The sequence below is a fragment of the Nannospalax galili genome, unplaced genomic scaffold, assembly GCF_000622305.1.
Source record: "Nannospalax galili isolate Female #2095 unplaced genomic scaffold, S.galili_v1.0 scaffold2340, whole genome shotgun sequence".
In the NCBI taxonomy this organism is placed as follows: domain Eukaryota; kingdom Metazoa; phylum Chordata; class Mammalia; order Rodentia; family Spalacidae; genus Nannospalax; species Nannospalax galili.
The window spans coordinates 66,577-79,612 of NW_008345701.1; the positions used below are offsets into that span (position 1 = coordinate 66,577).

Below are 13,036 nucleotides of genomic sequence, written 5' to 3' on the forward strand. Positions count from 1 at the left end.
CTCCCTTCTACTATCCTGTTTAAGATCTGTTCAACACCATTAACCTGAAATTCTTCTCCTTCCTCTATTCCTATGATCCATAGATTTGGTCTTTTCATGGTGTCCAACATCTCTTGCATATTCCATTCCTGTGTTTTTTTAAGTTTTCCATGCTGTTTGCTTGAGTAATCCAATTCTTCAACTTTATCCTCCAGTGTTGATATTTTGTTATCCATTTCATTCATTGTAGAGTTGAGGCCTTCCCCTGTTGTTTCAAGTTGACTTATTGAGTTTTGCACTTCCTTCTTCATTTCTGTCTGAGTTTCTTCAATGTTTCTATCTCTTTTGTGAATTCATTCAGAGGTTATCCCTGTCTTGTTTTAGTTCTTTGATTTGTTTGTGTTTTCTTTAAATTTGTTGAGCTCCTTGATCACGTTTACAATTGTTCTTTTAAATTTAGTGTCCTGGATTATCTCTAGGGGGTTCTCCTTGTAGAATTCTTTTACAGGATTGGTGGGCTTTGCTGGGGACATAGTGTTTTGGATTTCCATTTTATTATTCTTTCGTTGTAGTTTTGACATGTGAATTTCTTTTGTTGTTTATGATTCTGATATGAGAATTAAGTTGAAGTATGCTTCTATTTGTATTATCGGGTTGTCTAGCTCCTTTCTTTATTGGTTATATAAAGCTGGTTGGTACAGGGTTCAGGTTCTTTCAGGTTTATTTTGGAGGGAACTGATGGCTTCAGATCAGCTATTCAGGGGTACCCACAAAAGCCCAATTCAGGTCCAGTCAAGTACACTCAGGTTTCCTTCACCACATGGAGGCAGGATCCAGGGTCTCTCAGGCAGTCCTGTGCATTGTAAACCCTATGCCAAAGAGAGGGCAGAGGGGGGCCAGAACTTGGTACTCTATGGCGGTCTGCTGAGATCCCAGCCTTAGCCTACCAAAGCCAGATCTGCCCTGGGGCCTTGGGAGGGGCCTCACAAAATCCAAGGTAGGGGGATGGTATGGTGCAATTAAGGGAAGCTCACCACCATGTGGAAGCTGGATCTGGGGGCTGTCACCTTGTCCCCTGGGTTCTCAGGCCCTCTGGTAGTTGGAGGCCTGAGGGAGGCCAGAACCCCACACTCTTTGGCAGTCTGCTGAGCTCCAAGCAGCTACCCTGCTGATGGTCTGAACCACCCTCTCCTTGTCTCCCTCTTTTACTCCAAAGATTTTTATTTTTTGTTCTTTGAATGCTTCTCAATGATGGAAATTGTATTCATGCATATTACATGCTCCTTATGTATCTGTGTGTGATTGTCTTAGCCCTATTTTCCATATTAAACTGTTGTCTTCTTTTTCCCTTTGCCTGGAGAACTCAACTCTTAGAAGACATCAGAGGATGTATAATGTAGAGAAACCCTACAGATGTGAAGAATGTGGCAAGTCGTTTAGCCAATTGTCAAGTCTTATAACACATCAGCGAATACATAGTGGAGAGAAACCCTACAGATGTGAAGAATGTGGCAAGTCCTTTAGTCGAATGTCACAGCTTAGAGAACATCAGCGAATACACACGGGAGAGAAACCCTACAGATGTGAAGAATGTGCCAAGGCCTTTACTCATATGTCAACATTTCACTTACATCAGCGAATGCATACAGGAGAGAAACCCTACAATTGTGAAGAATGTGGCAAGTCCTTTATTAAATGGTCAAATCTTAGATCACATCAGCGAATACATACTGGAGAGAAGCCCTACAGATGTGAAGAATGTGGCAAGTCCTTTAGTCAGTTATCAAGTCTTAGAACACATCAGCGAATACATAGTGGAGAGAAACCCTACAGATGTGAAGAATGTGGCAAGTCCTTTCGTCAGTGGACAAGTCTTAGAGCACATCAGCGAATACATACAGGAGAGAAACCCTACAGATGTGAAGAATGTGGCAAGTCCTTTAGTCAAATATCACAACTTAGAGCACATCAACGAATACATACTGGAGAGAAACCCTACAGATGTGAAGAATGTGCCAAGGCCTTTACTCATTTGTCAACATTTCAATTACATCAGCGAATGCATACAGGAGAGAAACCCTACAGATGTGAAGAATGTGGCAAGTCCTTTAGTAAATGCTCAAATCTTAGAGCACATCAGCGAATACATACCGGAGAGAAACCCTACAGATGTGAAGAATGTGACAAGTCCTTTAGTGAAATATTAGTTCTTAGAGTACATCAACGAATACATACTGGAGAGAAACCCTACAGATGTGAAGAATGCGGCAAGTCCTTTAGTCAATGTTCAAGTCTTAGAGCACATCAGCGAATACATACTGGAGAGAAACCCTACAAATGCGAAGAATGTGTCAAGTCCTTTCGTCAAATGTCACATCTTAGAAGACATCAGCAAATACATACTGTAGAGAAACCTTATAGATTTGAAGAATGTGGCAAGTCCTTTGGTCGAATATCACATCTTAGGAGACATCAGTAATTACATAATGGAGAGAAACCCTACAGATGTGATGAATGTGACAAGTCCTTTATGGTGATCTCAGCTTATAAGACACATAAGAGAATTCATATTGGAGAGAATCCCTACAAATGTGAAGAATGTAAGAAGCCCTTTTAAAAATATAGCTCATGTTAGAGCACATCATATAATTCATACATGAAAGAAACCCTACAAACATAAAGCACGTAACAAGTCCTTTAGTTGTGTCATATTTAATCTTGCATCAGAGAATTCATACTGGAAAGTAACCATTCTGATAAGATGAATTTGACAGACTGAGAGCTCAGCACATAGAAGACATCGGAGAATTCTTCCTGGAGAGAAACCTCACAAATGAAAAGGTTTTGAGAAGTCCATTGTTTTTCAACTCTTAGAGAACATTAAAGAAGTACAGCAAAGGCAGACACTGCAATATAAGGAATGTGGCAATTTTTTAAATCATATGTCAAATGGCAGCAGTTATCAAAAACTCATACTAAAGAGATAGTTTACAATTGTTCAGAATGTGGTACATCCTTTACCCCAAACTCAATCCTTAGAATAAAAAATAGAATCTCTACTAAAGGGATATGTCTAAAAGTTTGGAAAATGTTGGAACACATATTTATATATTACAAAACTTCATAGTGTACTGAAGGAAAATTTATAATTAAGTACAAAATTGCAAAATCTCCAAAGTTTATTTTTAATTCATATTTGTGAGAAACTAGCAACATAAAAAAATGTGAGAAAGCATTCACTTTGCCATACAGTCATGTTGCATATAACAGAATCCTTATGTATAGAAAATCTACAGATAAATATCATGTCAGCCACAATTTACAAAGGGCTCTTCTCTTAGAAAACATCAGGGATTTCATAGTGAACAGGAACCTCACAGAATTCAAAGACTAATACCTCATTATTTGCTGTCAGAGAATACACTGTGTTAATAAAGCACCTAAGTATCAATGAATTGCCACATATTCTCTCAATAGCATGTATGTGAAAATGTTAACACATTTAAGTGACTTGGAAAATCCTAAAGTGTATGAAGTAGCAGTATCTTAATTTGCATATGAAAGGGGAAAATATTTATCCAGATATCTTTTTAACAGTGGAAATTCCATAATAAAAAGGCTACAACACAGTAGACTCACCATAATATAAGTTAGAGTGTTATAGAAAATATTTTAAAAATTTATGTCAATTCTGTATTTTCATCAAATGGTATATGACATTTTGATAGACATGACTGTTTTATTTACAAACATTTGAAACCATAGATAATTTTACCTTCAACTAAATTTATATTTTCATTGGGTATGGTGGCTCATGCCTATAATCCCAGGACTCGGGAGGCAGAGGCAGACAGATCTCTGTGAGTTCAAAGCCAGGCTGGTGTTCATTGTGAGTCTGGCATCACCCAGGGCTACAGGAAGACTCTGTCTCAGCCAAAATCCCCCCAAATTCATATTTTCTAATTTATAAAGATACTATGAAAATTTATAAAAATTTTTGACCCAGAGTTGAAGGGATATATTTTCCTTCAATGCGTTAGCAATGCTTCATTAGTTCCAAATGTTCCTTGAATAATTCATGGACAAGGAAACTTTGTCTTAGCAGATTCTCTTATTTTTTTATGAGTGAGAATGCATTTTAGTGTGATGTATGTTTGGCATATTTCTACCAAAATATGAAAAGGAAAATGGAAATAGGAAAAGAAAATGAGAATCCTGAGTATCTGAAAGCAATCATTTCCAATGACTCAGGGGTGAGAATGATCTGTAAAGTATATTAATTTAGTGCTGCATAGCACAATAGAAAGAATGGTTAGATGTTTTCAGTATTACTTGATGTGGTTAAAAACAGAAAAACAGACAAATAAAAACTTATCTTACAATCTTTGGATTTTAACATTTTACTATCCTATTACATTTTAGCCTAGGTCTTTGAAAATGGCAGATAATGGTAAAAATTGAAGACATTGTCACCTAAAGTCCCAGTACAGCAGAGGCAGGCAAATCTCTGTGAGTTTAAAGCCAGCCTGATCTACATAATGAGTTCCAGGCAGGTGTGGCTACAGGGAGACATTTTCTGCCAAGTCAGAATCCTATTGATGGAAAGATAATTAAAGCTATTATATAAGATATTGTGATGGTTTGAATGAAAATGTCTCCCATAGGTTCCACATAGTTGGATATTTTGCCCCAGATGATGGCACTGTTTTTGGAGGTTTTAAAAGGTGTGGCTATCCTGAAAGAAGCAGGTCACTGGGGGTGGGCTTAGCAAATTCTTAAGCCTTGCCAGATCTCCAGTTGCGCTCTTGCTTCCTGTGCCTGTGTGATGATGTGAGAACTTCTGCTTTCCTGCTCCAGCCACCTGCAGCCACCATGCCTCCCTGCCATGATGAACTGTAAATCCCCTGGAACCGTAAGCTCAAATAAACTCTTCCTTCTATAAATTGCTTGGGTCAGTGTTTCTATCACAGCAACAGAAAAGTGACTACTAATACAGTAATTGGTACCAGAGAGTGGGCTCTTGGCTGTGAAGAACCTGACCATGTGGGGTTTTGAAGAAATGTGGAAGACTTTGGAAGGTTAGGCTAGAAAAGTGGTTGGTTGCTGTAAGTGGAGCTTAATAGGCCATTCAGGTAGGGGCCTGGTAGAAAGTAGTGCTGAGAACAATGTAATTCCAGAGGAAAATAATGACTTAAGCTGAAATTGGAATATTTTGGCAAAGAGTCTGGCTGGAATCTGCCCACAGCCAAAAAGCTTGCCTGAGGCTAATTTGAAAATTCATGAACTAATTTCTCTGGCCCAAGAAATTTCAAGATAGCCTAATGTAGAAATGGTGGCATGGCTCTTAATGGTGAATATTATACAGATTTACAAAGAAAAAGAGCAAATGGGGCAGAAAGAAATACTGACTATACAGGATGAATTGAAAAGGAGCACTAGGAAGACTAATGTTTGAGCCCTGGCATGTGATGGAGAGGATTCCATTGATAAGGAGATTAATGTGATTAAGGAGATTAAAGTGATTAAGGAGGGGCCTTCAGATTCAAACTTAAACAATGGAGAGAGTGCCTCAGGGCAAGACCACACCCAGTTAAGCCTCCAACTTGTGAAAGGAAAATGCTGCAGGGATAAAGCAGGCTGGAGTCCACCCCAAACTTGCAGTCAAACTTGGCTATGTTGTTCACTTGGTGCTGGCTTTAGAGGCAGGAAAGATGGAAGAGTGAAGTGGTCATCAATTCTTCCTCTGTGGTTTCAGAGAGCCTCAGAGGACAGGCATCATGAAGCAGTGGTACCCCTACATAGAGAAGGCCCTGATAGGCCATTTTGTGAAGCTGTGAAGGTGAAGCCTGGTTGGCAGTGGAGATCCCAAGAAGACATCCATGATGCCAGAGCTGTGAGGCATCTGCCAAGAAGACCTGCAAACAGGGAGTGGTACCAGCCCCAGAGAGAGATGTGTGTTGCACACTGCAAAGGTAGAGAGGCTGAGTCATCTAAGCCCATTGGAAGTAAAGTCCCAGAAGTTGGACATGGAGCTACTGGATTTGGTGTTTGCCCTGCTGGTTTTCAGTCTTGTTTTGGTTTGGTATTTCCTTACTATGCCTCTACATTCCTCCCTTTTGGAATGGTAACGTATATTAGTCAGGGTTCTCTAAAGAAACAGAACCAGTAGAATGAATATTTATGTATAGTGATTTATCAACTTAGCTCACAAGATAGAGTCCCAGCAGTCCAGTGATGGTTGTATCACACTGGAGAGGCTGAGAATCTGTAGTCACTCAGTCCACAAGGCTGTATGTCTCAGTAATCCCAATCTGGCACTGAAGGGCTGACAAATTCCAAAAGATTGGCTAGTCTTCAGTCTACAGCAGCAAGACAAACTCACCAGCAAGAGAGAAGGAAGCAGCAAAAAGCAATGAGTTCTCCTCTGCCACGGCCTTTTATATGGGCTGCCATCAAAAGGTAACACCCACATTTAGGGTGTATCTTCCACCTTAAGGTGATCCAATTAAGAAGATCTCTTTCATTTCAGTTAATCCCACATCCAGTCAAGTTGACACCCAGAATTAGCCATCACATAATGTGTATTCAATTCCATTGTATATTGGGAGTACATAATTTGTCTTTTGATTTTATAGAGGCTTACAGTTAAGATATTTACCTGAGTCTCAGAAGAGACTTTGGACTATGGACCTTTAAACAGTATTGAGACTGATAATGACTATGGGGACTTTTAAAGTTGGACTAAATGCATTTTGCATTTTATATGGTCATGAGCCTATGGGGGTCAGGGGGTAGAATGTGATGATTTGAATGAAAATGTCCCCCATAGGCTCCAAGTATTTGGACATTTTGTCCCCAGATGATGGCGCTGTTTTGGGAGTTTTTAGAAGGTGTGGCTATCCTGGAGGAAGCACAACACTGGGTGTGGGCTTAGAGAGTTCTTAAGCCTTGCAAGATCTCCCATTGCTCTCTTGCTTCCTGTGCCTGTGTGATGATGTGAGAGCTTAGCATCTGCTGTTCCTGCTCCAGCTACCTTCAGCCACCATGCCTCCCTCCTATAACGGACTCCAATTCCCCTGAAACTGTAAGCTCAAATAAACTCTTCCTTCAATAAATTGTGCGGGTCAATGTTTCTATTACAGCAAGAGAAAAGTGACTAATACAGATATTATAAATTATTATATTTACACAAAAACATAAATATATGAAAATGTATATTGATATATATGAAGATAGTATCATATCTACAGAAAACTTAGTAGTGTTCCCAGTACCCATAGCTTTGTGAAGACTATACACTGTTTGTTAGTTTAATATGGAAATCCAGTTTGTCTTGCTTTCTAGGGAGTATTTGATAATTTGTTTCAATAGTGGCTGCATGAGAACTAATGAATCCGTTCATTATCAAGACATCACTAATATTAGTTGCAGTGTGAATTAATAATGCCTCATGCAAACTTCATGAATGACATCAAAAGGTTGATTTGCTTCATTTACGGACTGCACTACGAATGCACTTCAGTGTAAAGTAGCAGTGCTGGGCTTCAGTCCTCTGCTAATTCAAAACAGCCAATCCTGAATATTTGAAATGAACTATATTTTTTATAAGGTAAATGAATGCAACTCCATTGAATTACTAATATTTTATTAAACTAAAATTTTAAATATTTTTTGAATGTTATTAGTAAAAATTTTGTGTATAAATTGAAAAAATAATCTTAAAACATTACAAGTATATTTACATGTTCATTCATGGCTATATTAAAATTTTAGTGTTGCTCTTTGAAAATGGTGTGTAATGACATCCAAGTTCTCAATTTAATTTAAAGAAATCCTGTTTCTTCAGTTCTTTTAAATACATTTTCAATAAAATGTGTTGGATTCATTTTGAAACTGTTTTAAAGTTGCATATAAGTTGATGTTTTAATAAATCAAGCATGTGTTTAATGATGTCACATGGAAATTCATTGAAAAAAATATTATCTTTCTTCCAAATAAAAACTCTCATTGTTTCAGTGGATGATAAGCAAATGCTAATACAAGGATAATCTTTCAAAATTGGGTAAATCAGTGGATTGGTTTTTCCCAGGCTTCTGTTCCATGGGGACTTACTCTGAAATAATTTGTATGATCTATTTATAGAGATTAAATGATGTATTAGAGACATTACAATAAATATAATGAAGATTTCCTGGCTTTATCATTTAGTCCTAATTTATGAGTATTGATGTTTTTAAAAAGTGAGGCTATTTTTCTTTGCAACTACCCCCCACCTCTTTATGGGACACCTGAACACATGGATTTGGATTTTCCTTTACATTGATAGAAAGGTATGAACATGTGAGACTCTGGGTAAAGCTTAAGACTAAGGCAATAGAAAGGAATGCTTACGTGTATGTGCACCTTCTACAATATGTAATGAAACAGATGACTACAAACAGAAATTCACAATGGTTAAGTGAGAGTGAAATTTCTCTGTTGAGACAAAATACCTGAAATATCAAGTAAAGTGAAGAAGCTTTTTAAAAAAAATCTTTGTTACAAAGTTTTGATACAAGTTTATTTGTTTCTATTGATATGACTTACAGAGAAAGAATATGTAGGAATATGGCAACCCTGTGGTGGGGGAAAGTTCTCATCCTGAAGGAAGGAGCGAGAGAAACAAAGATTGAGGTAGAAATAGAGAAGGTCTCTCCAAGCACTGAGGCAAAAGATGTGCTTCAATGTTGTACATCAGTGGCCTACTCTCTTCCAATCATAGCTGAATGGAGGAACTGTTATGAAGTCACGGTCATGATCCAGTAGAATTTCCTTAAATCTTTTTCTGAATCCTGATGTTCAGCACCCAAATACTCAACACCTGAGACTCTGGGAGTTGATTTTGTAACCATAATCAAATGTTCATGACTTACTTGCCAACAAAACAGTGGAAATCATGAAAGATAAGTTTTCTGCTCTCCTGTACATGGAACACCATCGCAACTGTTCCATACCTCATGCTCTGGTTTTAGGTAGTGTTAGATACCTAAGATAAGAGGCCCTGAGTTTGATTCAGCACAATACTTAAAAGGTCACATATGTCAATATTTCTTAATCTCCCTATGCAAATTTATGTGATTTACTTGAATATTATACATGTGAGAAATAGTGCACATTTTACATTAGAAAATTATGTATATCCATGACAATATCAGTGATTTTAAATAATTTAATGTAGCACAACAGTGCTTAGGATTGAACTTGAAAATACAAACTACTCTATAGAGAACATATTAATGTAAACATTCTTTTTTATATATTTTTTATTTAATATTTTTATTTTATGTGTATGAAAGTATTGCCTGCATGTATGTGAGTGTACCTGTGTCATTCAGTGCTGCAGAAGTCAGAAGAGGACGTCAGATTCCCCTGGAACTGGAGTTATGGATGATTGGTAGCCACCATGTGGGTGCTGGGAATCAAACCCGGGTCCTCTACAAGAGGAGTCAGTGCTCTTAACCAGTGAGGCTTCTTTCCAGCCCCTAATGTAAACATTCTTGAAAAGACATGCTCAGTATTCTTATAAGTGAAAAAATAATCAATTTTTTCCTTAGTTTTCATTTTTAAGGGATCTCATGAAAGTGTTTGATTTTACAGGGCAATATATTTGAATAATGATCCTTTCATTTCCCAACTTTCTATGAGGTTTCTTTCTTCCTTTTCACCCCTAGCTCCACAGGCATCATGCCACTATTCTTTCTTTGCATTTATTTGTTTACGTTTACAGCTATTTATAATCTCAGTTGCTCTTATTTGGAGTGTCCAGTCACATTTTATGAGTTCCACACTCTGAATATGTTCCTGACATATCTTGAATTAGATTCAATGTCCCAGTCAATTACAGAAGTTAGATCCTTAGAAAAATGCCAATATATAACACACTTTTCCTAAACACATATGCATTAAACTCTGGGGACTGTATTTACATTGAGAGGACATAATAGAAATTGAATTCTCATTTATATGTAGTTATCTTGGAAAATATAGGCTATTTCAAGGGAAGGGTAAATGTGATACAGAAAAAAAGTGGTGTTTCAAGATACTTCCGTTCCTGAAACTGAGAAATGAAACTCTGACAGTGAAACTCAGTTATCACTAGGCAGTAGTACTGAGCAGGCCCAGGTGGAGGATATAGGTTGTATTTTCCTATTAGAAGACAAGATTCTTGTTTGAGGAATATATATGATCATAGCACTAGATGTCATGTTAACAGAATACATGTAGAGATTTTTAAAAAGGCTCTGAGAGACTCTCTTCTCAAGATCAAGCAAGCCTGTGCTGTGTTCTCACACAAATAGTCCTATGAGCTGAACACAATGCATGCCTGAGGTAGGTTTGGTGTGCTATAGATAGTAAAATCCATGGTCACAGGGAGCTCGCTCCCTTCTGCTCTTCCCAATGGACACATGTCCACAGCTGACGAGTTCTCTGACTTCTGATTATCCCATTGACCACCTGAACATTGTCATTCTGGCATTATAATGGAACTTAAGGAAATGCTTAAGTAACAGTTGGTCCCAGACAAATGTTTGACAAAATGTTCCACCCGGATTTTAATTTAGAAGTCTTGATCATTTCAATACATAGAAATTTAACAGCCCTTTACTGAGACTTCAGGGATTCCAAATATTTTTTTTTCAGTTACAGTAACTGATCCACATGTAAAAGCAGATTTTGCTCTCCAATTCAATATTTCTGACACAAATATAACGTCTATCTCATGTGTAGATAGCGAGTTTTATTCTGATATGAAGAAACAGGTATGATGCAACATCAAAGTATGCATGTGCCTGTGCTGTATTGACTAAGAGTAGCTAGGAGCACTGAGCTTACTAGAGTCATTTGTCAAGCATGGTATAATTTCCATTTCTCCTTCCCAGGATTATTGTATTTATTTTCACGTTATCTGTGTGTTAAAAATCAGTGTATGAAGAAATTTTATTTTATTTACTTTTAATAACAACACAAAACATTGTGATTGGCATATTTTATGCATGAACATCACTGTGCTTTCCCGCTTGCAACCATGATAAACCCTTGTCCTATATTGCACAAAATAGTATCCTTGTATATATTTAATGTATGATATATGCATTTATTTAAACATTTTATCTTTAAAGTGAGACCATGCATTTATTTTAGAATATTTATTATTGATGTAATTTTAAATTTTCAATTTTTCTTATATGATATGAGAAAATAGAAATGTGTGAGTACTGAAGTATTTGTACATTTTATATACATGTACAAAAATGACATTTGCCAAAGTGAAACAAACTAATGAGAATGGCTTATCTTTTAAAACAGATTGATTGGTGAAGAGAAACTCATTGATAAGGGGAACTAAAATTCCAGAAAGAGACTTCCAGAAGCCCATGGCATGAGCATAGTTCTTGGCTCTCACTTCAGACTGCGCTGATCCATCACCATCAGCTCTGGTTCCCAGGCCACTAAAAGGAAAAGGATGCAGCTCAGGAGGGAAAATGGTGACAACAGCATGTCAGATGGAAGTTTGGCTAATACCCTGGCACTAAAGGGAGAGAACAGACACCAGGAAGCAGGGCGGCCTTCAGGGCCTATTCCTATACCATGGAGTGATTGGGAAGTCAGGGTCTTTCTCCAGGTGTAGGAAACTGTTGCATGTATAGTTGATCACCAAGGTACCATCTACAAGAATGCAAAAGCCATTTTCAAATGTCTCCTTATGATGGATATGACTAAGATTTGGAAAGGATGTCTGTACCTGTTGCAGAGCTTGCTAGATCTGTGCTGGATCATTTATATTGAGAGACCAAGGGGTGAGCCTGTGTTTTCTCCATATTGAGAGACCCTACACAGGCTCCTGGGCTAGTCATGGAATCAACTATTCTCCAGGTCCACTCAGTAGTGGTGCTACTGCTCTATCTCCCATGTACACTCAGTCTCCAGAGTTCTTGCACCCTCCTGGGTATGATCCAATTTCTTTGTACTCTATGGCACAGGATCCTCTTCTATTCCAATGGCAGCCCTGGAACATGAACCCTCCATGGGTAGCTCCATACCTGCTTCCTGCCATAGTCCCAGAAGCCCCCAGCTACCAGCAGCCATACTCAGCCTCTTGTGACCAACCATATCCTCAATGAAGACCCTCTCTGGGAGCAAATTGTGCAACTTTGTAAATGGTGGTTCGTGGCACCACTTACTATTAGAATTAATTATGGAATTAAGAATAAAAAATTCCAGAAATAGACCAATGGATATGGAGTCTGTTGAGGCTGATATAACAGTAGACTCTAGACTGGGTTATGCTCAGAGCCCTAGAGAGTGGAAAGTACTAGATGCTGTCACCAGTAAATTCTATGGATACTGAGTCCACTGATATATGACAAGGACACTTATTTGTTCCATTCTCACATGGCTGAAGGGGCAATGAAAATCCCTCAATGTCTCTTAAGAAGGACTAAGAACATTCTTGATTTGGGATCCCTCCAGACTTACTCATATTCCATAAGGCTGCAATTACTGATAACAGACTATTAGGGAGTAGTTTTTAACAGAAGAATTGAGGTTATATGGCCAAAAATATTCATACCTTATCCACACATTTTTAGGGCATGAAGTCATTTTGATCTTTTTTGTCTTGTGGAAAATTGATATTAGAAAGAAAACATGAGGTTTTCTTTTTGATAACACTTACTCAAAATTACAGATAAGAATACAAGAAGAAAGATGCTGGGCATGTGGTCAAAAGTGTAAAGTAGGGACCCCCACTGGAGAACATTTGGGGAACACAAATTACTATTTGTATGCCTTTAATAAGTAGTAATAACGTATGACATGATGTCAGGTGTGGTGGGAGTAGGGTGTGTTTGACAAGGGGATTGGCATCTAAATATAATCAAAATACATTATTTGACATTCTGAAATAATAAAAACATTAAAAAAAATCCCAGGGATGGAAAGATGGCTCCGTGGTTAAGAGCACTGACTGCTCTTGCAGAGAACTGAGGTTCAGTTCCCAGCACTCACATGGCGGCTA

General features: G+C 37.9%; 1 protein-coding gene across 1 annotated transcript in view; it reads left to right on the top strand.

Moving 5' to 3' along the window:
- The window catches only part of LOC103741166 (zinc finger protein 93-like), a 17,125-nt gene extending 12,345 nt beyond the window's left edge, over nucleotides 1-4,780 (top strand). The window contains exon 5 of the mRNA XM_017800301.2: nucleotides 1,340-4,780. Coding sequence (XP_017655790.1) covers nucleotides 1,340-2,458 — 1,119 coding nt within the window. The 3' untranslated portion in view covers nucleotides 2,459-4,780. The remainder of the gene's footprint in view (nucleotides 1-1,339) is intronic.
- Nucleotides 4,781-13,036: the final 8,256 nt, after the last annotated feature.